General features: G+C 50.5%; 5 protein-coding genes and 3 non-coding genes across 8 annotated transcripts; 3 read left to right on the forward strand and 5 right to left on the reverse strand.

Moving 5' to 3' along the window:
• Nucleotides 1-334: 334 nt before the first annotated feature.
• Trnad-guc (transfer RNA aspartic acid (anticodon GUC)) lies at nt 335-406 on the reverse strand. The gene has a single exon. It is a non-coding gene; the product is annotated as a tRNA-Asp (tRNA).
• A 131-nt stretch (nt 407-537) lies between these two features.
• Trnad-guc (transfer RNA aspartic acid (anticodon GUC)) lies at nt 538-609 on the forward strand. The gene has a single exon. It is a non-coding gene; the product is annotated as a tRNA-Asp (tRNA).
• Nucleotides 610-938: 329 nt separating this feature from the next.
• Trnad-guc (transfer RNA aspartic acid (anticodon GUC)) lies at nt 939-1,010 on the forward strand. The gene has a single exon. It is a non-coding gene; the product is annotated as a tRNA-Asp (tRNA).
• Nucleotides 1,011-2,050: 1,040 nt separating this feature from the next.
• On the reverse strand, nt 2,051-3,849 carry LOC128721816 (protein disulfide-isomerase A6 homolog). Its single transcript, XM_053815611.1, has one exon. It carries the CDS (start codon nt 3,631-3,633, stop codon nt 2,314-2,316), a length of 1,320 nt encoding a protein of 439 aa, XP_053671586.1. The 5' UTR covers nt 3,634-3,849; the 3' UTR covers nt 2,051-2,313.
• A 253-nt stretch (nt 3,850-4,102) lies between these two features.
• LOC128721558 (uncharacterized) lies at nt 4,103-4,673 on the forward strand. The gene is made up of 3 exons (XM_053815320.1): nt 4,103-4,109; nt 4,175-4,407; nt 4,486-4,673. Exons 1-3 carry the CDS (start codon nt 4,103-4,105, stop codon nt 4,564-4,566), a joined length of 321 nt encoding a protein of 106 aa, XP_053671295.1. The 3' UTR covers nt 4,567-4,673.
• Nucleotides 4,610-6,382, reverse strand: LOC128721815 (microfibrillar-associated protein 1). The gene is given in 3 exon segments (XM_053815610.1): nt 4,610-5,159; nt 5,229-6,225; nt 6,313-6,382. Coding segments are annotated over 3 exon segments (1,503 nt in total). The 3' UTR covers nt 4,610-4,723.
• A 232-nt stretch (nt 6,383-6,614) lies between these two features.
• Nucleotides 6,615-8,500, reverse strand: LOC128731832 (protein male-specific lethal-3). The gene is made up of 4 exons (XM_053824977.1): nt 8,330-8,500; nt 8,069-8,247; nt 7,822-7,994; nt 6,615-7,761 (listed from the first exon to the last, which is right to left on the reverse strand). Exons 1-4 carry the CDS (start codon nt 8,435-8,437, stop codon nt 6,722-6,724), a joined length of 1,500 nt encoding a protein of 499 aa, XP_053680952.1. The 5' UTR covers nt 8,438-8,500; the 3' UTR covers nt 6,615-6,721.
• A 2,077-nt stretch (nt 8,501-10,577) lies between these two features.
• On the reverse strand, nt 10,578-23,155 carry LOC128731168 (uncharacterized). Its single transcript, XM_053824268.1, has 12 exons — nt 22,973-23,155; nt 22,702-22,861; nt 20,023-20,056; nt 16,780-16,927; nt 15,214-16,352; nt 15,036-15,136; nt 14,706-14,955; nt 14,496-14,622; nt 14,147-14,393; nt 13,612-14,071; nt 13,014-13,402; nt 10,578-12,883 (listed from the first exon to the last, which is right to left on the reverse strand). The coding sequence occupies exons 1-12, from the start codon at nt 23,153-23,155 to the stop codon at nt 10,578-10,580; spliced, it is 5,544 nt and encodes a 1,847-aa protein (XP_053680243.1).
• Nucleotides 23,156-26,373: the final 3,218 nt, after the last annotated feature.

Here is a 26,373-nt window from a genome sequence, read left to right on the forward strand (position 1 = left end):
AAAATTGGATGCTTGCGTGCAGAGCTTAGTGGAAAAGTTTCAAGCAATGCACCAAATAAAAATGCACCAAGAAGAACTGACAAACATGCTAACAAACAAGCGGGAAATAAAAGATGAGCTGGATCGTTGGCGAAGCAGCGTGAACTATAATAGGTGAGTACCTACTACCATTATTTGTTACAGCTGACATTAATTGCTAATTGATAACTAAATACGTAAGTCCAAAAGAGTAAGGGACTGTATTACCACCTTGTTTACAAGAATGCTTTTTGCGACGATGTAGAGTAGAAGACACTTGGTGTATTTTACCAAAATAGAACAAAAAAGTGCTTTCCTCCCCGACGGGGAATCGAACCCCGGTCTCCCGCGTGACAGGCGGGGATACTGACCACTATACTATCGAGGACATGTTCTCTGCCTCAATTTACGCATTTTTTGAGATCAACCCCTCCGTTTGATATTTGTCTACTTAATCTAAAAATGAAGCGTGTAGTGATACTAAGTTTTTAATTAGTAGATTTTTGCCGTAAGAGCATATCCTCGATAGTATAGTGGTCAGTATCCCCGCCTGTCACGCGGGAGACCGGGGTTCGATTCCCCGTCGGGGAGAAAATGCTTTTTTGTATTTATGTCTCTTGGGTGGTTTTATTTCAGTATAATTTTATTATTATTACTTTAGTACCAACCAATGTGTGGCAACCATATCACATGCCTCACTCGAGTCATGTGTATTGTCTATATAATATGAATTATGCAGTTATTATTCCAACATATTACTGAAATTGGGATTAGTAATACGATCATAATATGTATCGCTATATACTCTGAATTGTGCTTGAATTTTTGTATTTTCCTTCTAATGTAATGATGGCAAGGTGATACCAATGATGTAAACTTGTCCAAGCTTCTATATTGCTGTAACATCCAGGTTTTACATGTCCTCGATAGTATAGTGGTCAGTATCCCCGCCTGTCACGCGGGAGACCGGGGTTCGATTCCCCGTCGGGGAGAAGATTTCTTTTTTCACTTTTTACTCCCAAAAACAAATAACTGTTTTATTTGTAAATCTTGTTTAGGGTGTCGTTCAACCACAGTTGGCTGGATCTTCCAAAATCCATTGCACGGTGTGCCGTGACCAGAAACCAACGATGCCGTTTACAAGCGCGTCACGATTCGTTGAAAGATTTAATGCACCAGATTCGCGATACTCGACTACCAACAGAAGAACAGCTGAAGACAGATGAGTTGCGTTTAACTGATCAGCTTAATGTGACAATTCGCGAAGCAGCAGTCAACAAAATTTCGTATTGTAGTGGGCTGAGTGAGCTTAACGACTTGTGTGACGCCTTGGAACTTGCATCTCACCGTTACGAAGTAGACCGTTCGGCGACAGAAGGTATACCGTCCGTAATTTATCAGAAGCTTACGGACGGCTTTACGGAATGCTGCAAAACGATTCGACGATGCCTTGCTGACATCGAGGATGTCACAAATGAGCTAGAACTTTCGGAAGACGCACCATCACCAACCGTTGAGGAACTGGAGGCAGATATCCTGTCGCTTGACATTCGCGAAAAATCCTTCGCCGCACGGGTGGCATCTGCCGTGAACGTGCTCGAGGAGTACCAAAGAGAGACGCGATTTTGGACTCAGCACAGACAAAGCCAATTCTCGAGACCACTGCGCACATTACCCGCACCCGATGTGCTGCTCGATAGAATCGTCCAAGCTCAGGCACAACTACGGCAGATGCCTCCGGGATACAAACCGCAGGAAATGGCAAACATGAAGAAGAAGATTGGCTTCCTGCAAGAGCTAGAAAAACAAAGGCTTAGTTCGAGAACCATGTGCCTCAACAATCTCATCTTGCCCGTCATTGATAAGCTGCATGTGCAGAAGCTGCGCCATGTCACTCGCCTAGTGGCTGCCATTTCGCAGGACCTACCGGAACTAGGTGGAACCATACAGCTATCGTTCGGTTACGCGAAACCGGACGCATCGGAAGACGATGACAACCCAGACGAAGAAGGGCACCAGGTAGGTGGTGGGATTACGATTTCCTATCAGTTCTTTATTATCGTGTTAGCCTTTTTGTTTTCGCCGTGTCGCAACGCGATTCCCCCGTTCGAGAACCGTGTTTTTTGTATTCACAACGCAACAGCGCGACGACTGATTGTGTAAGTAAATGCAATGACTCAAAGTTTGTGTGAATGTTCGACTTGTTGCATGTTCCTAACCCGAGATGCTTACGAACTACTAGAGCACACGAAGCGCTTCCATGGGAAGATATACCGGGTAGATTCCGGCGGTTGTTTACAACTCGTCCTTCTCGTCCAAATCGACGTCGGACAGATCGAGCTCCTCCTCCTCGGGTAGCTGTCCATCCTTGCCGTCCCACGGCTCGACACTGTGGATCTTTGGCAGCTCGGCACCCTTCACCGGCGCGGTGTGACCCCGACCGAACGAAAGATCCCGCAGGAACTCGTTAATACCATCCTGCGAGAAGGAACCGCGCAGCAGCGAGTATTTCATCTTCTTCAGATTCACCACCGCCATGGCCGGATAGCCGAAACCACCGATGTCGAGCGTCGATTCCAACTCAAGCTGGGTGCCTCCTTCCGTCCACAGCCAGCCCCATTCCTTCTTCTTGTACTTGTCGCCCATGGTCTTCAGGATGTCCAGGTACCGGTTGCGGCATTCCGCGTCGCAATCGAGAATGTGCGGCAGAACGGCCACAACACACAGAGGTTTCTTCTCGCACGTGTCCCGGGCCACCTGTTCCGAGGTGAGCTGCACGATCTCCGGACTGGGGATGTCCTCGGTGTACTTGTCCAGTGCCCAGTTGACGATGTCGGATGCCGTACGACCTCCGTTGTAATCTTCCGCCGAGTTGCGATCTTTCGAGCCCGCCGGGAAGTACTTGATCGTCGGGAATCCTTGCACACCGTACTGGGCCATCTTTGCTTGATGTACGGTAGCGTCGAGAGCGCCAAGCTTTACCTTGCCCTTCAGATCCGTCGCCGCCTTTGCCCAGTGTGGGGCCAAATTTTTGCAATGGCCGCACCACGGTGCGTAGAACTCGACCAACCAAGCTTCGTCACCCTGAAGCACCAGCTTGTCGAAGTTGGAATCGGTCAGCTCGATGACGTCGTCCTTCGAGCCACTGCTGCTGCCGCTGCCGCCGCCACTGTTACCGCTTTCACTGCTGCCACCTCCGAGCACGTTCTTGATCTTCTTCTTCGCCTCGGCCAGAGCACCTTCCGCAATGTCCTTAGCCGTGCGTTGTCCATTGTAGTCGACGGGGGAGCGTTTGTTCGCACCGAAGATCTTAATCGTCGGGTAACCGCGCACGCCGTGCTGTCCACACAGGCCCTGTTCCTCTTCGCAGTTCACGCCGCCGACCTTAATGACGCCCTTGAGTGCCGTGGCCGCCTTGCGGTACTCCGGCACCAGACTGCGACAGTGGCCACAGAACGGGGCGTAGAATTCCACCACCCAGACCTCGTCGCTCTTCAGCACGGTCTTGTCGAAGTTGGATGTCGTCAGTGCCACGACATCATCCGATGACGAGTAGAGGGCCAGCGAGCCGCCGACGAAGAGCAGCAAAATACCCGCAACTGCTCGCGGAATCATGTCCGTATGGATTTTCTTACCACGTAGCTTACCGGAAAAAACTTCACCCGCTACTAGTGTACCACTGCGGAACCAAGCTTGAGTGTGATTAAATCGCAGCAGGCTTTTGTACCGATCTTTTGCCGTGTCCGTGTGCTGACTATTATTGCACCCACCATAAACAACAAGCGCAAACCCCTCTGGACGATGGGGAGAAACGGTCGTACTGATTTGGTCGCCGCCGATTGGCTTGTTCTGTTCGTCTCCACTCGTCAGCCCGTTTGACACATCTTTCTGGTCAAATCTGCCGTACGCCTGTGTGTGTGTTCGTCGCCGGAACGTCAAAGTGATTCTGGGAAGCTCGAATAACTGTCCGCGCACCATCCCTGTTCGAGTGCAAACCGAGCGCATGCGATATATGTGAATGTGACTCCGATGGACTCGACTAAGCCTTCCCCGTACGCAGGACTGACTATCCAGCTACGTGAAAATGTCAAGTAATAAATAGTCATAGCTTAGAAAACCAGACCTTGACCGTACACCGGCTGTTGGACCATTTAAGAAGAGAAGATTAACGTATTCAACAGACAAATAATCGGCATACGAAATCTCTCTTTTCAGGACGCTTTCAATCTGCACCAGATAACAGCTGCCAACATCCATATCATCGCGGACGATGGGGAAGAAATACTGCCATTGAGCCAGCAACAGACACACCTAGCGAGTCTGATCGTATTCATCAGCTTCCTGTACATCGACGGTTGCAAAATGGTCGTACTAGACCAATCCTTCCAGGTAAGAGACGCGCCTACCCTCAATGTGTGCGGCCGTAAAATTTAACTTTGCTCATACCGGTTCGTTGCTTTTTTATAGGATTTGTTCTTTGGTGGAATTGTTACTATTTTAAGTATGCTAAAAACATACTACCCAAATATGCAATTCATCGTCATATAAACAACCGACAGTTCATTGAGTCCAAGCTGACTGCATTGCGCCATTTTTCTTTAAATATTTCTTGTCTAAAACTATATTTCTTAACTACTAAATTTGTAATGTATGATAAGCACGACAGTGTTCGAATTTATGTAAGACAATTTTGTAGGAAATAAACCTACACGTCTCGCTTTTTGCGATACTGCGAAGGTTTGTCGAATATCTGCTTCATGCCACCGGCGCGCTCCGACTGGAATATGGTACTGTTCGCGGTGTCCGCTACCCACGGCGAGTCGAATTTGGTCGTGTCCTGGTCGACCAAATGGGTGTACTTGGTTCGCCCGCATCGGCCAAAGTTCTTCACCTGCATCACCTTCGGCAGGATCGTCTTGTCGAAGTGATCCTCGAGAGTCGGAGCAGAGAAATCCTGCTTGTACACTTCGTCCTCTTGGTCGAGATAGAACGCACCGCGATGATAGTACTTCTGCAGGAACTTGTACTTGCCCTTCACGTTTTTGTTCGTGACCTGTTTCGGGTTGTTGCGCTGGTCCTGGCGTCGTTCCTCTTCCGTCATGTTGCGCAACCGTTCGATCTCCTGCTTCTCCTTCTCGATTCTATAACAACAAAATATGGTTAGTCTAGTCGTTAGTTCAACAGTTCTCCACAACCGCGGTTATACTTACTGTTCCTTCTCTTCGCGGTCTCGCTTAATGCGTTTTAATTCACGTAATTTCCATGCTTCATACTCCACCTCGTCGTTCTCGTCGTCCGTGTTGACATCATTGAGCGAGGGTTCGTTTTCGACCTTGGTCTTTTCCAGTTCCTTCTTGATGCTATCCTCCACCATCCGAAGCGTTTGCTTTCGCCGTTCTTTGGCAATTTTTTTCGTCTCGTACTCAATTTGCTTCTGGCGGTTAGCTTCGCGTTCCTTTTCGATTACTGTCGTGCGATCTTTCTTGCGGACAAACAATGGCTTCAGACGTGGTTCGTTCTCTTCGTCGCTTTCCGTTTCCTCCTCGTATTCCGAACTTTCCGATTCCTCCGAATCCGACATACCCTCCTCCTCTTGCTTTTGCAAAAGTTCCTCCTCCTCTCGACGTTTTTGCTGAAGCATCTTTGATTTCAGCAGGTTGCGCCTACGCTCGATCTCGGTATCACTCAGTTCGGCCTCGGATTCGGACTCGGAACCAAGCGAGATCCGTCTGCGGCGGGATGTTCCAGCCGACGCATCCTGATACTCCTCTGCGTCACTTGTTTGTCTCCGTTGTTCCCCCATGTCATCATCACTCCCACGTTGGGCTTGTTCGTTATCATCATCTGAGTGTACCAGTTCTGGTTCGTGTATAACTCGATGGCGCTCCCTACGCTCTCGCTCCAGATCATCCTGGTTTTCGGCTCGTACAGCTTGCAAACGACGAATACGGGGATCATCCACATCCTCAGGTAGGTCATTGTCGTCACTGTTACATTTAAAGGCTCAAGCGTTAGAAATAGGGTCACATAGTTTTTATTTCCCATATACTCACGAATGATCGTGTTGTTGCTGTTCTTCATTTGCACGGCGATGCTCCATAAAATCATCATCCTCGGATTCCTCTTCGCTGCTGGCATACTGGGCGTATTCAGGGCGCTTTCCGGATACATATCGATGCACTTTCACCTTCTGCATCGATATTTCTCCTAAAAGAGATGAACATGGGTTATATCTTCTTCCTGACCATGGACCACCACAATGGGAGTTCACTGTTGCTTGTATTCTCTACGTACCCTTCGTATTTTTAATTGGTACTGCCCCGGCAGTACTTTGTATGCCATACTGAGTTGTTGGAGGACTCATTTTGGCTGGATTTTTGGAGTATTTGCTACAAATCTATATGTTTGGTGACTTAATGCGCGATTTTTAGCGACCCATTCGCACAGAACGTAAACAATTCTCTAAACAACACGTTTGACGTTTCTTCTGCCAAGGTTGTTACGAACAAAGATACGCTGACATACGATACAAGATACGATTGCAAAGCAAGAACGATTCGTTTGAAAGTAACTTTGCTTTTTTACGATAAGGTCACATTTATTCGATTCACAAGCAGTACAAAATATTCCTTCCCTCATTCGTCTGTAACAAACGTATGAATGGGCTCCGCATTAATGTTACTCTGGGCAAACACACTGGTCATCAAGCGATGGAGTCACCGTCTCTTAAGCTAAAGTAAAACTGCTTTCCAAACCATTCCTCGTGCTCCTCAATGAATTCCGCAAACGTGTCCAGGAACCTGAGTAGCAGCTTCAACTTTTCGTCGGTCATCTGCGTCGCAGACAGAAATTCCGGAAGCTTCACGATCAAGCGCGCCAGATGGATGGCGCCGTAGATCATGGATGGTTCCGGCGGTGCATTCGAGGGAAGGATGCGCCAACGGAACACCTCGTCCAACACCTCTTTGGCTTCCCGTGAAATAATCACGTTCTGGGGAATGATGGAGCGTAGAATGTTCAGACTCGAACCGAAGGGCGAAACATTTCCGGCCCTTTCCGTTGCAACGGACTGTTGACTGTGCCCCTGTGCGGCGCTTTGTTGCTGCAAGGCAGCGAAATCCAGCACAAACTCGTTCTCTTCGTTTTTGTGCGAACGTAACCGGCGTCGCCTGCGTTCTTCGGCAGACGTGCTGGCCAACGCCGACGAATCGGAATGTTCGCTGATGGGCTGGACGTCCGTCGTGGGTGATTCAAGGCGCACGGTCAGCATGTCAAGCGACAGGTTTTGGGAGGCAATGTACGTGAAGTTACACAGACTTTCCTCCGATAGTGCTACCAGGGCCTGCGGTTTCTCTTGCGGGTATAAGAGGTAGTCCTGGAGCGTAAAATCGAAATACACGCGCAACCCATCGGCCACCTCCTTGCAGAGGTCGACGTTCGTACGAATCTGCTCGTAGTCGCGTACCTTATGTTCACTTCGCAGTGCGGAACTGTTGCGGCGACGAGATTTCGTTTGCTCCTGGTGTCCACACTCGAACAGCTGCCGGATGGTGTAGTAGCGGACGAAATCTTCCAATATCGTCACCACGGGCAACTTTGCGGGTAATTCCACCAGCATGCTCTCGGCCATTATCAAATGCTGGTCGTAATCGAGATATTTGCGGAACTTTCCGCCAGCCTGCAGGTACACTTTTTCCTCCTCGTGTGAACTTTCCACCGAGCTGCTGTAATATTCATCCATATCTACGGACAAAGCTTGCGTGAAAACCGGCCGTATACAATTGGTGGGATCAACGGTCATACCGTCGATATTAGATTCGTTGTCGTCCCTGCTGAACCCGTTGCTACACGAACTGCCCTCTTCGGACGAGGCATGCGTGTGCGGTTGTGCCTTGGCGTTGGTCAAACTTTCGATTCTGTCGGTTAAACTTTTCGCCCGTTGTTTTTTCCGTTCCTTGCGATACAAGTAACCTCCTCTGAGGATAAGCAAACAAAGTACACGATAAAACAACAAACGTCAAACGAATCTTTGACGCTAACGGTCACTCACTGGTATAGTTGCGATTTTTCAGCCAGATCCTTCTGTAACTGGCGGTTTTCTTCGGTGTCTTTTAGGATGAAATCCTCACTGACCTTCCGATCCCAGGACGAGTTCCAACCCTGAAAGTGTATCAGGTATTCCACGATACGCCGGCCACGCTTGTCTTTACCCTCCGATACTTCCAGTACCTGTGAAACAAACACCATGCAAGACGAAGGTTTTAGCGTTCATTCCGCGTACCAAGTCATTAACCAAACGCAAGCAACCTACCTTCGAGTCGTACAGCACTTTCGCTTTGGTAGGATCCGGCTCATAGCAGAGCACCTTCTCGCCATCGGTGAATTTGTACTTCGTGTTGTGGCCACGGGTAGAAACCATACTAGGTGACTCAATTTTGATGCCGTACCGTCCGTATCGACTTCTCTAGAGGGCGATCCACGCGGAAATCGGTTTAAATCGAGCGATTTTCCGGAAAAAAATATGCAGCTGCTGCGCGAGTCGCCGACTGTCACTTTTGTCGGTAAACAAAAAGGGATGGCCTTGAAATGCTACGTCGCGTAGACGCGCAGTATGCTGTCAAAACAATGAAAACACGCCGGTCGGTCTGCGCTGGTCACCGTAATCCCATTTTGACGTTTACGAAGATTTCGAACTGCCCATGCTTTTAATGCGACTGTCCGATCTTCAACGATCGAGTAACATGATCAAGCAGCGCTTATTATTCTTTCGATGACTGACGACTGATTTGTTAACATATATCATGTTTGTGTTTCATTTTCATTTATTATTTTTAATTTCTCTTCGCACCACACTATCCGTCCCTGCTGTTATTCGAGCACTTCAACATCGAGCTGCATGAACAGTGAAGTAAAAATGGAAAAAGGTACCGAATGCGAACGAAATTGCCGAATCGGCAGCGGCAGGACTTCTCTACTCGCGTGCCGCGTTTTATTTCTCATCCACGAGTTTGCCTTCCTTGCATTGCTTGCAGCACTGTTCTTGTTTCAGTTGTTGCATTCGGAGAGAAGAATTAGTAAATGGATTAGTAGCTTTTTAACGCAAATGTGGCGTTTTAACTGTTACGTTGGTTCTCTATCCACCGTTCCTACCACTAATGTACTGGAATCCGCAAACGTAGCGTTTGAATGCTTATATGGCAAATATGCATGGACAAGATTGCTTATAAACGCGTGTGCCTGTTTTTTTGTTCGTTTCTCTTTGAGGCCTTAAATAGTAATGAAAATGTAATGTTGATTATAAATTTCGAGGTTCCGCACCAAAAATGTAATACGAACGTACGATTACGAAGAATATCAATAGCATGTTCCGAAAGACCCAATAGACGAGTACGTTGAAACGTTGAAACATTTAATATCGCTCCTCTGATGGTGTTTTAGTGTCGGGTTTTTTTTCTTTTTCGTTTTTTTTTGCTTCATTTGACGGGTTTTCCACTATATAATACATCGTGAAGTACGAGTAAGAAAAAGGGGAAAGGGATTATGGCGCTGTTCGTTTCCGTTTCGAGCATGGTTTGTTTCGCTAGTTTACAAAATCGAGTTCCTACATCTCTAATGGCGTTAATTATCTGAGGGTACATCGTCCGAAGAGTAACCGTTTGCAGCAGTCCGGTTCGTGGAGCGTATGGAGGACATCGCAAACCCTTCCGGCACTGCGCAGTAACTACCTAATCTATCGCAATTTTATCTAACACGTTCTATCAGTTTATCAACGACACGCATCAATCGATCGATTCAGGATGGGATGTGTGTAGTATTCGGAGAGGGGATTCATATTGCTCTCGGCAACGGTGAGCGGCCGTAACATGCAGAATATATATCTATATAAGTAAATAAATAACACTTTTGCTCGAAAAAACACTCACATACTCGCATAACTTGTACACTTATCCGGTAGCTAGAATATTGCGCCAAAAAATCTAACACGCCACATTATCGCACGGCCTATGCTGCGCTAGTTTTTAACGATCCTTCGCTTCGGTTACTGTAACGTATTATCATTGCTATTATTGCCTTCCGCACGTTAAATCGATCTCTCATCCTGGCTAGGGAAGAAATGTTCCTAGGGAAATCTGGCAACGGAATCATCGCCAGGGGGTGAATACAAATGGCGAATGCCATTTTCTAACTTGCCCAGTCGTGCCCCGGCAAGGCCAGTCATGTGTAAGCGTATCGTGTGGGCACGTTTGTCAGCTATGGCAGTCGCCGTTGAAAATGGAAATTGCGCAGAGTACAATTGGCTAGAAAAGCGCTAGATAAGAGCCTAAGCGCGTTCGACCGAGCGCCATCGCTAGATGGCGCTGCGGTGGAAAGTGCAGTAAATTGGACGGCATTGCAGGTTATATCGAGCAGAACATGAAGAATGATGACGGATTGTGCTAAGCGAACGGACGTGTCTCCCTGAAGAAACAAAATGTGCACGATGAAACAATCCTTTACGTGAAAAGGGCGGATCTCAGGCCGTGTCGGTTTGAGGGTGCAACGGAACCGTCGAGGGTCCATCATTTACCCTTCACTTTGGTGGCACTGGAGGTAGTAGGCCGCATAAAGCCACCAGTACGTCGGGAGGCAACCGTGGACTGTGTCCCAGTCACCGACTGACGTCCCGAGGCCGGTGTTGGACTAACGCCACCGCCAGTGCCAGATCCGGCCAAGCTGCCACTGCTGGTCGATTTACTTCCCGGTGGCAATCGACTTCCGGTCGTCGAGTGCTGGTTCTCCTTGGCCGCCGTGGACTTCGCCGGTGGCTTACGTACGATAGCGGCTGCTGCCGCTGGACCAATACTAGAACCGCTCGAGCTGCTGCGGCTTGCTGGTGCACCTCGATGGCCACCGATGTTGCCTGAGGTGGCCGTTGCTAGAGGGCGCTTCGAGGGTGAACTATTCGCGGACAGTGTAGTGGCCGTCGTAGAGAGCGGAGCGAAGGCTTTAGAGAAGGTGCCAACAGTGGAACCGGTGGCAGATCGCAACGGTGGTGGCACCTTTCGGACGGTATTCGTCGAGACGGCGCTGCTAAGTGACGACCGGGACGATCGGAGGCTTGTGCGAGAATTACTCCGTTCGACGTCCTGTGCCTGACGAGCGATAGGCCGAAGTAGTCCTGGTGTGCCATCGACACTGGTCGTGGATGATGATATAGTCGTCGAAGGACCTCGTCTCATGGATGCCGTCCGACGTGGCAGGAGATTCTTGCTGGTGGGCAGACTAGCTGAGGGTGCGCCACGAAGGGATCGACTACGCTCAAGACTAGTCCCTCCATTCTTTACCATCAACAGGCTGGCCATGCTTGGACTGCTAGTGCGCATCCCCGTTGTCGTCGATGACGTTTGCTTGGAGCTCGGAGTTCCGACAGAAAATTTGCTGCCTGTGGAGCTCGGAACAACGCGCTTGCTCTTGGTGTCCGAACCATAATCGTTGCAGGATGATACGCTGTCTTTGCCCTGAGAAGGCGTATCCGAGACTAGACTTTGTGTCTCCTCGAAGCCCTCGTCATTGAGCTCATGCGTAGCCACGACGCCCTTTGCGTGCTGCTGATGTAGCTCCTTCGTAGGGCTCCAGGTGCGCTCAGGCGTTGGCGACTTCAGGCTCCGGATGGCTTCACGCACGTCCTCCTGACTAATGCGACTAATCGTACGACCCACCTTGCTTGCCCGGTTCAACACGGTTTCGGCGTGGGAACGAGGCGATTCTCGGCCATTTGTTGGAGATGCTCCCACACCGGCGCCCGATGTCGTGGAAGACTTTAGCTTGTCCTGCCACCGCTTCAATCGATGCTCTTGCTCCTGTTTGGCTGTGTCCTTACCACTTGCTGTGGTTGAGACCTTGGTGCTCACAAGAAGTGGACTCTGGGACGCACTATCCGGTAGTGAATCTGGCGACGGAGAAGCCGTGGTGGCAGTTGTGGTGGTCGTCTCATTGCCACTACCAGCACCCGTTCCAAGATCAATCGGTCGCTTAAACCGGCGTGTCCTTCTAGCCGACGAGAACCGATCGAATTGGCCATCACCCAGCACTTCCACGCCATTGCTATCGGTCGCTGACGAGCCCTTGCCTGAGTCATTTGCAGTCATCGACAACGCATCCTTGGACTCGGTCTGGTTGTGGTGGTGTAGCCGACGACAGGATCCTCCACTGGCAGACGCCGTACCCGCACCTGAGGTGCCTCCCGCACCACCGACTCCTCCAACATTACGTCTAATCGAGGGTGGTGTTTCGATGTTGTCCGAGTCGATCTCAATCTTGTTGTTGGTCGACTCATCGTACACGTGGTGTGCACGGCGAGTTCGTCGAGGTGGTGGAGCTACTGCACCGGAAGATGGTGAAGTAGCCGTTTCCCCACCGGACACCGTCACTAGTTCCGAACCCGAAGTGGTACTGGCCATGCTGGAGGACACCGTGGAAGGCGTGCCAGCTGAGCTGTAGCTCGACTGCTTTCCGTTGGTAAGCGGTTGGCGGATGTAGATCGATTGTTTGTTCTCTTCGCTGGTTCCGGTGCTGCCCGCGACACTCTTGGCACCATCCGCTGCCGGAGACCCGTCCGAAGGCGTCCCTGGGGGGTTATCCGAGCCACGCCGGATGTAGATCTGCAGTCGATCCGACGGTGGTCGTTCGCCTAGCGATTGGATGATGTTCTTACGTTTGTCCTCCTCGAGAATCGACTGAAGGTTCGAACTCGGATTTTGACCTCCCTCTCGGGAACGTTGGCGGCGGTAGCGCTGTTGCACCGCATCATCACTCTCCGTACTGCTGGCGGTGTTGAGCAGCGATTTGCGCCACGTTGACTTATCTGCATCGGGTGAGACCGCACCTAATAAGCGAATCAAAGGATAAAGGATCAGTCCACAGCGTCATTCACGATTGCATACATTCAGGCGTTGTCACCCGAATAATCGAGATCCCAACGTCACGAACAGAAAACCCCGTACTCATTTGCTCACCTGTTAAGGCCTCTATCGTACCCACGACGTCCGTCTGCTCGAGCGAAGTCCCTGGTCGCCAATTCGGGTAGACTCGCTTGTACGTCATCGATCCACCGAACAGCTGCTGATCGGATGGTGATGGAGAAACCGACGCCTTCTGACCAGAACCCAAGGCAGGAGTTACAATCTTCGGGACAGCCGGTGGTTCCGGTGAAGTCACCGTCGGTGGTTTCTCCTCTGGTAACGGATCCAGCTTGCTGCCGCGGTCACTTTCGTTGTCCGTCTCGTACGAGCGCCTGTTAGCCGAAACGCGCTTCAGCTTCTTCTTGTAGTCATCGTTCTGTCGTTCATCCTGCTCGTTCGCCTGCAACCAGGACTCGATCTTTTGCCGCCATTCCCTGGAAATTCTGGATCAGTAAGAGAACGACCGCGACCACCGGGTCCGGGTGCAAAGCGTCAATGCGTACGTAAGCGAATGGTGATGGAATTGATGAAAATGACAGAATGGATCTCGACGACATTTTGTACATTGATGCGTCATGGTTAGCACAGAAAAGTGAAAGTTAGAGGAAAGATAGCAACACAAAAGCAGCAAACAGCTCCCTCCCAGGCGTACCTTGGTTTGTGTTCTTCCACCGCGAGCGGCTTCGTTTCGGTCACCGGCGAAGGTGAGCTTGGTCGCTCCCGGTCCGCACCGAACTGTACATTCAGCAGATCCGGACGCTTCTTGCTGCCACTTCCGGAACGGGCTCGACGGGCCCACGACCGGTCCAAACTACCGTAGGCTGCGGACTTCCGCTCTCGATTGCTGCTCTCGTGTCCCGAAGAGCGTAAGAAGTCCATGAGATTACCTTCATCTTCCTCCGACAGAACCCGGCTTCGACGTCTCCTTAAGCTACCGTTCGGTGTAATGTCCGGTGAGGCACATTCGTCCCGCAGCAAAAGGGCATCACCGTTACTGTTGAATGATCCCAAGCGCCGACGGGACATTGCCGGACTGTAGCGAAGGTCGTACTGCGAAGCGTCCAGCAGTAAACTTCCCTCCGAATCAGACACTGGCGTACCAGGTTGATTAGCTGCAACGAAAAAAAACCCAAAGCGGGACGTTTTAAACCGCTGAATTACAACGAACAAACTGCACACATCCTCACATTGCCTCCGGCGAAGAGTTTCCTCGCGCTGCTTCCTGCGGATCATGGCCTGTTCCTCCTGCACACGACGCTTCTCGTTGTCCTTAACGGCGTGCTGGAACTTTTCGCTGAAGGTGTGGAAAATCTTGAAGCACTCTTCCATCTTGAACGTGCCCATATCCTCGCAGAAGAACTCAGCCAACTGTAGGCGCATGGCTTCCAGCTGTTTCAATGCGCGCTGCAACATTACGACGTCTTGCTCCGCCGTCTGAAATCCGCACCAAGGAAGGTTGTATATACGTAATAAGCCACACGATCTAAATGCATTCCGGTTGAACCCATGGAACACGTAAAACACAGGGATACCTACACTGAGGAACTCCTCCATCTGGAACTTGATATCCTCATCCGTCTTCGGTAGCTCGATCTGTTTCTTGATCTTCTTGATGCGATTGTCGATGGCGTTCACTTCGTTGCTAATCTGTTCGACGGTTGTTCTTCAAGTGAGATCAGAAAAGAACACAAAGGACCATCATTATAGGGGGATTCTGCCTGCTACACCAAAACGAAATCCACTCACTTGGTAGCATTTTCCAACATCGTAAGCTGACCGGGAAACTCCAGCAAGGCGGTGTTCTTCTTCTCCGCCTGCAGTGCCACAAAGTGGATCAAATTCATGCCCGGTTTGTTCGCACGGATGTCGGTGAGCTTCTGCAGTGAGGATAGCTTCACGCCTGCCGCATTACCCGCGTATCCACCCGAGTTAAGGAAGTTACCAGCCACCACCACCATGTATAGCACCTCCTGGAGCGCCTTATTGTTCATCAGATCTGAAACGAACGTGGGTCAATGGAAACGAGCGTGTCAAGAAATTGATCCAGTTCTTAAAAGATGCTCGAGATATGCTCACCTTCACCCGCATACAGCATGGCGTGTATGTTCGGCTCCAAGTACATCAGATTCGCTTTGAACTCCTCCTTCAGCAACATGCTCTCGATTCTTAACTTGTAGCTACAACGAAGACGATCACATCTCATTAGTACGGGAAGGATCGCAAAAGACCTTAGCAAAAACCCAACGATACTTACTTAGGCACTTGTACCAGCTGTAACAGGAACTTCTCCGCATTACCCAACCGGTTGTTGTCGCCATCGAACGCCCGCAACATCTCGAGCTCGTCCACCTCGGGCAGGAGTTTCAGCAACCCACGCAGCTTCTCCGCACCAATATCTTCGTGCTCGCCGTGCCGGATCAGCTGTATGATGTCCTCGTTCGTCGTACGGAACTGCTTCAGGAAGATGTTCACATTCAGACTGCGCTTCCCGTCCAGTAGCGTGATCTCGTTCTCCTTGCGCGATTTCCGCGAATCCGGTGTGTCAGTGCCACCGGCTCCACCACCACCATTGCTTCCATCACCCCCGGACGCCCCACCTCGATGACCAAGCTTCGGGGAGCCTTGCGTTTGCGTTTGCAAACAGAACAAGCCCTCCATTTCGTCCCAATTAAGATCGGCCATCGGGCTGTCCTGGTGGGAGTCAGCCACGATCGACCAGATGTTCTGTTTGCCCAGTACCCGTTGGGGCGGGATCTTGTTCCAGTTGATCGTCTTCATCTTGGCACGAGGCACTGGTGTCTCCTGCTGGGGTAGAGGCTTCACGATCACGACCGGAGCCTCATCGGGTGTCTTCGAACGAGCCAGGGTGCCATTGCTGGCGGGGGTTTGCACCGATAGCAGGTTCGGTGCTGGCGGGGCAGGTGGAGCAGGTGGCGCAGGAGGACCTCCGGCCATGGGTGGTGGAGGTGGAGGGGGTGCTCGGCCGCCAGCGAGAGGCGGTGGTGGCGGTGGTGGAGGTGCTGGTCCTCCACAGCCAGGTGGCGGTGGAGGTGGTGGTGCCGCGGCACACTGCAGCGAGGCTGGAGGCGGTGGTGGTGGTGGCGCCCCAAAGGTGGTGGAGCTGGGTGAAGGTTGCAGGGAGCTACCAACGGAGGGACGTCGCGCTGGACCCCCACTCAGGTCGCCTCGGCAATGAGGGCAGGTGAAGAACTTCTGCACACTTGGTGCCCTCAGGAGCCGGGCGGATGCTTCCTTGTCTTCCAGCAGCGTGGCTCGGTGCACTAGCGTCTCGGCCGTGTCCCAGACGATGTCACTGATCTGCTCCTTCGGATCGATCTGCAGCAGGTGCTGGAGTATGCTTAGAAATGGCGTTGCTTGCGGAGTACCCGCGACCTGGAAGCGAGAGTTGCAAAACATTGCACAAGGAGCGCGTTAAAAGGACATCTGCGAATACATTCCAACACACCGTGTCTTATCGGAGTGACTTTGAAAGGCTGACCTTCTGGCTATGCATACAAGCAAACACGGTAAAACCTGCCGTCCCCTTAATAGGGTTTTAATATTGCAAACTACCCCCCTTTGGACACCGAACAGCGGACCCTAATGAAAGAGAATGAATCGTTGCGACGCTAATCTTACTGCAACGACCCGCTGGATGCATGCGAACGGCTCGAGGCTAATGTAAAATTCATTCCAATTCACCCGGCTGTAAATCCCCCGGCATCTCATAAGCCCCACTCTGCAGACTACGACTCATGAGAACGAAACCCGAGCAGAAGATCTCGTATACACCGGAGAAGTGTACACAGTTGCTGCTTACCTGCGCTAGAATAGCGTTGAAGACATCAAGATGCGAATTCAGATCGATCCCATCCGGCACCTGGAGGCTCTGGGAGACATCGCATTCCTGCTGCTCGTCGAACACCTCTATCTGTGAGGCGATATCCGGGACGTTGCTGGCCGTGCGCCTGGTAGGGAAGAACGATAGAACGAATGAACCAAGCCATTAGTACCGACGATGGACAAAAAAGCAAACACCGCGTGGAAACGACACAAAGGTAAAAGGTCACCATCGGAATGACTCCGCTCATTTACCACAAATCACGCAATTTTAGATCTCAACTGTTGGCCAACCGCACACCGAGACTGGTAAGCTTCCGACGGCATAGTTCGCTCAACTCCTGGACGATGTTCATTGGACTTGATTCGCGATTGATTCCGTCTGCACTTGACGGATTAGAGGCAACAATCTACGTCCGTGGAAGGACGAACGTGATGCTGGCGGTGTGCCGAACCTCACTGTACAGACTTTTATGCAGGCTTCGTTGCTTTCTGACACCGCTCATGGACGAATGGAGAGGGGACACGTAAAGGAAAAACGAAGGGACAGTTCTTGGGTGTAAGGCCTTTGGTAATGTAAGAGACAGTACACCGCACGTACTGTACTGCACCTGTCACAGTAAGGATAATGAAAACTAACAATGTTGCCGAACGAAAGGAAACAGAACGCGACTCGCACACAATCGACGCCTGCTTATGCTACCGAGCTGTCATAATTCGCTTCGTACTTTGGAGGGTGCGTTTTCTAACTTCCTTGTTTTTTTTTGTGTGTGTGTTTGCGTTGGTCCTCCACCCAATAGTTCCTGGCCTGCTTCCTCTGGTATGTTCTGTTTTAGAACGACCGACCAAAAATAGCCCACAACTAGTGAAAAGCGGTGGCAGACGAAAGGGACGTTTAGTGCTGAAACGCGGTCGTGAAAGGGAACGGAACGGATGGTGTAGCACGCGGGACGGATAGAACAGCGCGAGCCTCACTGCCGCAGTCCTTGCGGGGTGCGAACAACTACTACCAGGCGGAGTGAACAACTAGCGCACTAGGAACCCGCCGCCATCGTTGGCCACTGGACTGCACTACTGGTAGAATAGGAGCGCGTGCGATTGGGAAAAAAACGCCGCAACGCGAAACGGCCACGTATTGGTCTCTTTCACACTGATGTCGCGGATGCCGCGCACGGTTCGTGATCCTGACGTTCGAAGTCGTCCTTCCCGTGGAGTCGAAACCCCAGCCGCGCGGTCTGCCGGGCGCCGAAAGGACGAAAGTAAAGCGACAATGTGTAACGCGTGTTCCTTCAACATCAGCTCCTTTCGCTGGAGCTACGTAACCGCGGCGGGAAGCTTTTCGCGCGAGGCACACACATTCGTGAAAAACATCTGATCTGGAAAGCGAGAGCTTGAGTGACCGCCGGAAAAGCTGCATCAAATTTCGCTCTCGTCCTTTTGCGGCCTAGCGTTCCTCGTGCCACAAGGAACTCGCTCGAGCACGTGTTGCGGACTCATGCGCACTTGAGATTCGAAGAGAAAGAGAACTCTCGCGTTAGGGTTGATTTTCTCGTGGGCCAGCAGCCATAGCCGCGAGAGGTTCTCGCGCCCCATACACCTGCAGGTGGGACATTGCTCTGGGCTCTGATCTATTTCGGCGTACTCCCCAATCTGTAACCACAACAACGCGCCGGCCGGTGAGATGAGAGGATGATGCTCACATCGAACAGGTGATTCACTTGACGTCGTCGTGTACACCTCAGGGTTGGCCCTTTTTTTATCGTACGTCAAACCAACAACCACGTGTGGTGTCTGGGATACTCCAGAGAAGGGGACACATGTTCAAGACCCCTTTGCAAGCACGACTATTGCTTGTTGATAATTTATCTACAGCTCTTGTTTACACCCTTCGCACGGGGCCCGCCCCGGAGCCCATATTGCCGATAGTGTGTCAAGATCACGGTGTAAGGAAGCGCCTCCACCCGACCGATTGATGTTTACGAACTACGAAAGGTTTGATAAACAAAACGTATAGCCGTAACAGCCGCACATTGCGCGTTATCGACAAAAAAACGTGCGCTTGGGCGTGCGGTGAACAAAGGCCACTGCAGCTTTTATTTTATCATCGAAAACTCCTCCAACCAGTGCATGGCTTATTGCGCAGATATGCTAGGCAACCTCGGTGACCTTTAACCGCAGCGGTGATGACCACCGACTGATCGATTGTTGAAATATTGTAGCGAATGTGCGGCACTTAGTGCTTCTATAGTGTTCTTAGTGCTTCTATAGGATAGTGCTTCTGGAAAAACCATTCGATCGTAGAACGGTGTTGGGAAAAATTCCCGTATCTGACGTGGTTGAAGTACTGCTTAAAACAGCTCATTAGTTCAACATCGCCAGCTAATTCTCGTTTCGATGAATCTATGGTCCGCTCCGTTAGTCACTTGTGTCGTGATCGTCAGCAGTAATACGTCCAGTTATCGCTGCTACGGTGGAGTATCAATCACGCACTCGCACTGACGCCTTTATCAAGGACGTTGCAAGCTGAGTACACCCCAAAACGACCGAAGTACAACTGGGGTATGACACCTTGGGGTATGTTTGCGTTTACCTCTGCCTCCTCTGAACCACCCATTCACTCCATTCCCATCGAAGATCCCCACTTTATCGTCGACTTTCAGCAGCACAAACTACACTATCACCACCGTGTACGATAAAGCAAATTAGTCCACTAAGGATGGTGGGTTTACGCGGAACGCTGTATTTTCCGCCGATTAATAGGTGCGTCGTCGTCGTCATCGTCGTCCAACACCCTCACTACTATTCACACCGCACTTGCAGCGAGAGAACGTAAATCCTGTCACGATAGCAAACCACTTAATGATGTTACTCGTGTCCTCGCGGGGATATCTACTACACCACCCGGCGCCTTCCTGGTAGACACCGTTTCTTTTTTAACTTTCATTGCCCGTCCATAAATCTGATTATCTGACACTGATCTGTCACAGGCTGGGGTCACTTTTCGGTGCCGCCGATTGCACATGCATACTGCCGATTTCTGACAAAAGAACCACCAGGAACACACAAACAAAGGCTTATCTCGTGCGGGATTGTAAAGCAATTGGAGCTTGGATTGGAGCGGTTTCGTTCGCGGCTTTTTATTCTTCCACCGACATTACGTTGACTAAAGCTGTCATTTCGGCGCTGCTTAATCCTACCACTGCTAGAGCGATGGAACACTTACCTTAAATTATTTAATACTGGTATGAGGTTTAATCCTGAAACGAAAACGGAAAACAACACGTCAATACAGGTGTCGATGAACGTTCGATCGGTGTATGGGATTAAAAATGAAGCTTTTTTTGACCGGCCGCTTTTGCAATCAATCGGATAGTGAGATCGTGCACACTGTTTCGCATACACTACTCTCTACTTTATACCCTACTTCTTCATTGCAACTTCAAATGGATAACCTTCATGGAGTTTGCTGGAGTTCTCTGCGCCTACCTTCAATGCACTCATCCGCAATCGCATATTCCTGATCCAAGCTCAAGGACGAAAGCTCCTGTTCGTCACCAAAGAAGGTCCTGCTATCTGCCGCGTAAGTGTCCACCAGTGGGCCAAACCCTACCGGTGCTGATTGCTGCTGATGCAGCTGAGGTTGCAACATGACGGTCATTCCTCAGGCCCAAAACGGAACCATAGGCCCACACGTTTTCGCTCGTCAATCACGGCAAACTAACTGGCTCAAGCCGCACGAGGGAGCCATCAGGCGAAAGCGATATGTTTCATCGTCACACACCGGTACATCTTATCTATCGGAGGTCCGATAACGCTACCTTGTCGACATTCGCATAGTCACATCACGGTTGAAGTTGGCTAAGATTGGTGTGCGACGTGCGCAACGGAATCGACAGGACTATCCGATATCGGGCTTCCGTGGTTTAAATTGTGCTAGATCATTTATGTTTTAAGACCAAAAAGGAAAATGGCAAAATTGCGACAGAATATGTAATCCCTTTTCGCGGTTGATCGACATCTTCCTATCCATTTCTCATCAGTGACCATATCCACACGCTTATCAGAAATGCGTGATGTTATCGTTGATACTAGCCAGTTGCCAGCGGGTCATTATCGGAGAGCATTAAAAATAACAGGCCGGAACCAGCGGCTCCGATAGCGATCTGCGGAGTTTTCCAACGGTTCCACCAACCGTTGTCCAAAGATACCACACGTCCTAGACAAGGTCGTGTGCTTCGCTGTTCCCACCGGTGCGTAATTACGTGCCGTGTTCTAAAAGCGTTCACCCTCAAAACCCAGCGGAAACGGCATCATACGGCACACGTACAGTGCAATTAGTGGACCTTATCACCAGCCCCCAATAGATAAGCGATGGTTTGTTTACCAAAACAATAGTCGATATATGATGATGGTCATCATGAGAGCCCCACCAGCAGCACAATTGCCAAAAGCACCACCTCTCCACGATTAGCCATTCGTCCTAAGTGGTTTATGATCGCTGACAATGGACCAGAACGCAAGGCAGCTCGGAGATCGCAATCGATCCGGGTTGTCCGATCTTAGATCTCGCGTCGATCTAATGGATCGATCAGACACATCGAGATACGTTCGTTAGCTATCTATCGATAGCAAAATGGGAGGCTATTCGGGGGAGGAAACATGTTAATTACAAGCAACGAAGCATGGGTGTAACGGTCCGATTGCACGTTTCCAGTTAGATACGGATCGGTTTAATCCTGCGCTACCTGACGGTTGTGTGCTAGGAGACACCAAACTGCAGTGTGTTACGTTCACGTTCACCTCGAACAGCCAGTGCAATCCTTAAGTGACAAGCACGAATTTATCACGGTTCCATTATTCCACATCGTAAGCGCTGGACCCTGGAGGTTGGTACACGTAAACCTGCCCGCTGTTGAGGTGAACTCAGCTAAAAGACCTCGCCGGTGTGGCCCAGACCGACTTCGGTACAGAAGACATGTATCAATTTCAGTCCATGGCAATTTCAGTCCAGCCCCGGGGTTTATTTTCCCTACAGAAGAGAGGGGTTTCCATCAAACAACTTCATGGACAGGTCCGACCGACCACCGAGAACCAGCGTCCACACCAGTTTCGGGTGGACCACATTCTAGCAGCCTGCTCAGGGATCGCTTGGTCTGGTACAGCTTGTTTCGGTCGTCGGCTGGTTCAGACAGCTGCTGGAACTTTGCGACCGCTATCACTTGTTGGGGCCACCTGCCGCCCTATCGATACGTGGTAGATATATCGCATGCCACTGGTCCGTGTCGCAGGGATTAGGATCAATTTATCACAATCCTTCACCCTGGCTGGGTGCGAGGTGAACCCCGCGTTCCAGGCCACAAGCACGCAAGCGATGTTTATGGGAAGTTGTCGTGCCGATGGGAAAGAATTTCGACTGTGCTAGGGTTCGTTTTGAGGTGCAAAAGTTGCTCATGTTTTGCTCAACATTCAAGCTAGTGGCACATGCGCTGCCAGGAGTGCATGTAGTATAGGGAAAACGGCGTCGCGTACGGGATCATAAACAATTAGAGCAACAATTTATACCGTTTTAAAACTAGCACCGGTTTGCGGTGCACTCGCAAGGAATTTCAAGGTTCGAGGAGATGCAAATCAAAACCCCAAAACGTGAACGAAAAAGTCAACCTGCGTCGCACTGCCATCCTGCCAGAACTATAAATTACACCCACCTAAATTGCGCGTGCCTGCGTTGGAGAATCGGTTGACACAGGTATACACGGATACGTCTCCGCTTTGGTGCGCTATGACGCAATAGAAATACCTCATGTTCACGATACGTGCTTGGCATGCCAAAAAGGATGGCTTTACGGCACCGTCACGGCCCTTGAAAACGCTTTTTGACGTACTCTTGACGTACGCTACTCACCGATAAACTCGTTGCGCATTCGTATCCGATCCTTAAGCGAACCGGCCGAAATGATAACACAGTTGACGAACGCCAGCAGTGCTATCTGGTACTCGATCGTGGTCGCCTTATCCAGCTCGGACACGACCAGGTTCAGTCGATACCGCTCGTTCTTAATGCTCTGAAAGGCAAGAGAGACAACAGAGTCAATGAAAATGGCACCCACGATAAAGGATCATACAGGTAAAGGTCCTTGCGAACCGCGGATCCTTGATGGCCAGCATAAACTCACCTTGTAGTGCTCCAGCGTTTCGATCGCACGCTTGTACCCGTTCGCGCTGAAGGCACACAGCGTCGATAGCAGCTCGAAGATTTGCTTCTTAACCGTGACATTGTTGGTGTCCAGCGCAAGCCCAAGCTTGTTCACGTAGTCGTTGTTCTCGATGATGTACTCCAGTCCGATGCGGGCATCCATTTTGTGCCGGTGGTGGAGTCACTCCGTACTCGATCGATGCGCCAGGAATCGCTCTGTAAAAGGAATGAGCGAATGGGAAAGCGTATAAGTGAATTAGTAGCCCACGGCGGTAACTAGATTTCGTCCAAGTGGCCTTCGTTTGCCGTCACGGCGCATATGTTCTCGCCGGTGCCGGTGCCGGCAGCCGGTGGTCCCATAAATTAGAGCCCCAGTTAAGCGGGAGGCCACACACAACATACAAAAGAACGCAAAAACATCGTCCGGTGGCGTGTTTGTTCTATCGCCGTTGCGTGATCCTGGTGCTGATGCCTACGCCTCGTCAGCTTTCCTCGCTTTCGGTAGGACAGGGAAAGGACGTAGGAAATACCCCAACATCGAGACAGCATAAATGGCCACAAAACGGGGGAAAAGACCCCCACCAATCGCACCACAAGTCGCGCGAGTCAATGGAGCATAGATAAATCATCGTAAAGCATTCAGCCCTTTCGAGGCGCCCTTTTGCGTTGGGGTGGCTATTTTGACGTTCGCACTTTGCGCCTCACGCAGAAGGGTGCCACCGCGTTGTAGGGCCGGTCGGTATTTTTGCCGTGTTCGACACAATCGACACTTGACATCGTTTCCATCGTATCGACCGCCTGGAGTGAATGGCGCGAGAAGTAGACCATTGCACTTCCATGCGCCTCCTTGCGCGAGAGTGTTGCATAAGGAGTTGTTGTTTTTGTTGATGTGGGGGATGTTTTTGATGAATCTCCCCATCCAAGCATGCCATGCGGTCGTAAAACGTCACAACTACTGAGCTAGCTTCCGCAAAAAAAAACCGCATGAAGCCAGCCAAAAATACAGGCTGTTTGAAGTGTTCTAAACAAACAGAGGGTACTAGCGTCCTGCGTTGTTGAATCATCTTCCTGCAGTCTGGTGTACGTGATATAATTTCATGAAGAAAACAAAATTATTGACATGTTATGAACTTGCTTTATCAGCCCCCTTCATCTATAAATCCGTGTTGTTAAGCCTACCTTCAAACAGATAAAAAAAAAAGTACATAAAGACCAAAAAATTTTTAATAATATATATCGATTCGACCAGAAACTCGCTAGTCACACACCGGCTTTAGAAGGCTTAAGCTGCGCGATAAAGAACCAGAGTACATAGTGCGCAAAGTGGACACATTCCACGGTCGAAATCAGTGGAGGTTCTAGTGGAGGTGAAAAAGCAAAGATAACCAAACTCGCTGTGACAGTGATTGCTAGCCGGCCAATTAGTGAAACTGCTCAAAGTCCTCACCGCCAGACAGCGAGACGTCAATCGTCGTTCGGTACTGCAGTTCAGCGAGATAGAGAGAGGGCAAAGGAATGTGACACAGAAATGGAGCTTATGGAAACACAGAAATTGAGTGATGATGCTCTTCTAATGAACGCCTTCAGAGTTGCGTTAGTTTGAATGTTTCCTGAGAGCAAGCCCAGATCATACGATATCCCTTGATGCGATCTACCATCTCACCACCGGATGTAGTCTCCGATGGCGTATTGACACTAACAAGTGCCAAAAGATCGAACTCAGCAAGGGCCATAAACCCACCGGAGAGTGAAAGAGAAAAGAATTGTGAGAGAGCTGATATGTTCTTTCACCACCAACGTGAGTCGGTAGGTCGGAAGATGGTCCCACGAGCATCTGTAATTAAATTGACACCAGGAAGTCGACGAAAGACAGGCAAAGATCTTAAGCAGAACCAGATGGCGAACAGCGTTCGTCCGAACGTCGCAGCCCTAAGCGCTACAAAGTGTCACTTGATCGTGGCTGATCAGTTCCCCCGGAATGTGGCGTGATAGCGATGGAAGTAGTGTGGATGCAGACACACACACACACACACACTCAGGGGCAATTTGTTGATGAAGCAAAACTGATCTGTTAGTCACAAGGCTGATACCCTTCAATCAAATCATTTAACTGAACGCGAATTACCATAAGGCCACGCGAAGGAATTCTAACGATGGAAGGCGGTACCACCGCATTTAAACGGTACTCGGACAGGGGTCACTCAGACACAGAAGTCAATCATACCTCTGCACCACCCAGGGTGTAGACTTGATGCACATCAATGACTACCGTCCGGAATGACTAGCGTTGAAGGAAGCCACTTCTGACAGCATCCGTAGTCCTTTGTGGATCGTGTATCTCCAAAAACGCTGTTGACAGATTCGTTTGAGGATCACATTTCCTATGACAAAGCCCGGCAAATCGGAGATCACCAGGAGTTCGCCACGTGCTCTCAAACCTGCAGTACAACGGATGCATCTACTAAGCTGGCTCCCTTTTGACAGGCGATCGTTTCCCGTTTCGCGTCGGACGTTCAGTCAGGTTTGGCCAGTGATGGAGGAGGCGTTCACAGACAATGCACACGGTCCATCAACGATCTTCTCCCCCACAAACGCACATGCCCTTCTAGTGGTTTGGCCGAAGGTGCCGCGTAGGTGTCAAAGCGAATCGTTTAACAAAATAAACACATTACTCACACAAAGAGCAGCGGCGCCACTCGGGTCGGTTCGAGCAGATCAGCAAGCTCCACCGGATGTGCTTCTTGGCCCCTTTTCGGGTGTTCTTCCAGGCCAACCCCACGCACCCTTTGGCTCGTGGGGCTACCCTTGGACCGGTACAGCAATTGCTTAATCGATCGCACGCGGTCCCCATCTGTGTGGGCGGATTAGGTGGATCACAATGAGCAGCAGAAGCAGATAAAGTGCGCGAATGGAAATAATAAACTGATCGCACGTGGCTCGCAGAGCGCAGAGCGAGGTCCAACGTGAAGCGACGCGGGTAATACAAGGTTTCATGGTTGAATTTCGTAACGGCTGTGCATTTGTGCGCTGGAAACCATCCTTCCTTCCGTACGCCGTCGTGCCGTCGTTGAGCTTCTGCTGCCGCTCGATCGAACACCGTTGGGAACGAGATTCAAATTTATTCATTGATCGGCGAATTCCCTGGCGGGGATTGTGGCAAACGTCGGTTTGTCGCACCTGGAGATACCGCGCTGTGTGTTCTGGAAGCAGAGATCCGTGGATTTCTCTTTGTTGCCGATCGTCGTCATCCCGAGAGGACGCCCAGGCCGTCTATTCATAGACGTCGATCGTAGGACGAGATTGATTTATTCGCCCCACAGTAACGGATCGCGCGATCGATCGCGATTGATAGATCGATTTCTAAGCGCTCCCAACCAGCGG

The sequence above is a fragment of the Anopheles nili genome, chromosome 2 (assembly GCF_943737925.1).
Source record: "Anopheles nili chromosome 2, idAnoNiliSN_F5_01, whole genome shotgun sequence".
Taxonomy (NCBI): Eukaryota; Metazoa; Arthropoda; class Insecta; order Diptera; family Culicidae; genus Anopheles; species Anopheles nili.

Bases quoted from the DNA above. Each gene is read 5' to 3' on its own strand.
- LOC128731832 (XM_053824977.1), bottom strand. From the start codon at position 8,437: ATGGTTTCTACCCGTGGCCACAACACGAAGTACAAATTCACCGATGGC. The intron at 8,248-8,329 runs GTAGGTTGCTTG...TTTGTTTCACAG, and splicing joins AAGTGCTGTACGACTCGAAG to GTACTGGAAGTATCGGAGGG. The intron at 7,762-7,821 runs GTATGACCGTTG...CTTTGTCCGTAG, and splicing joins CAACGAATCTAATATCGACG to ATATGGATGAATATTACAGC.
- LOC128721816 (XM_053815611.1), bottom strand. From the start codon at position 3,633: ATGATTCCGCGAGCAGTTGCGGGTATTTTGCTGCTCTTCGTCGGCGGC.
- LOC128731168 (XM_053824268.1), bottom strand. From the start codon at position 23,155: ATGGATGCCCGCATCGGACTGGAGTACATCATCGAGAACAACGACTAC. The intron at 16,353-16,779 runs GTAAGCAGCAAC...TCTCGCTTCCAG, and splicing joins TCAACGCTATTCTAGCGCAG to GTCGCGGGTACTCCGCAAGC. The intron at 14,394-14,495 runs GTAGGTATCCCT...TGCGGATTTCAG, and splicing joins AGATGGAGGAGTTCCTCAGT to ACGGCGGAGCAAGACGTCGT.
- LOC128721558 (XM_053815320.1), top strand. The intron at 4,408-4,485 runs GTAAGAGACGCG...GCTTTTTTATAG, and splicing joins TACTAGACCAATCCTTCCAG to GATTTGTTCTTTGGTGGAAT.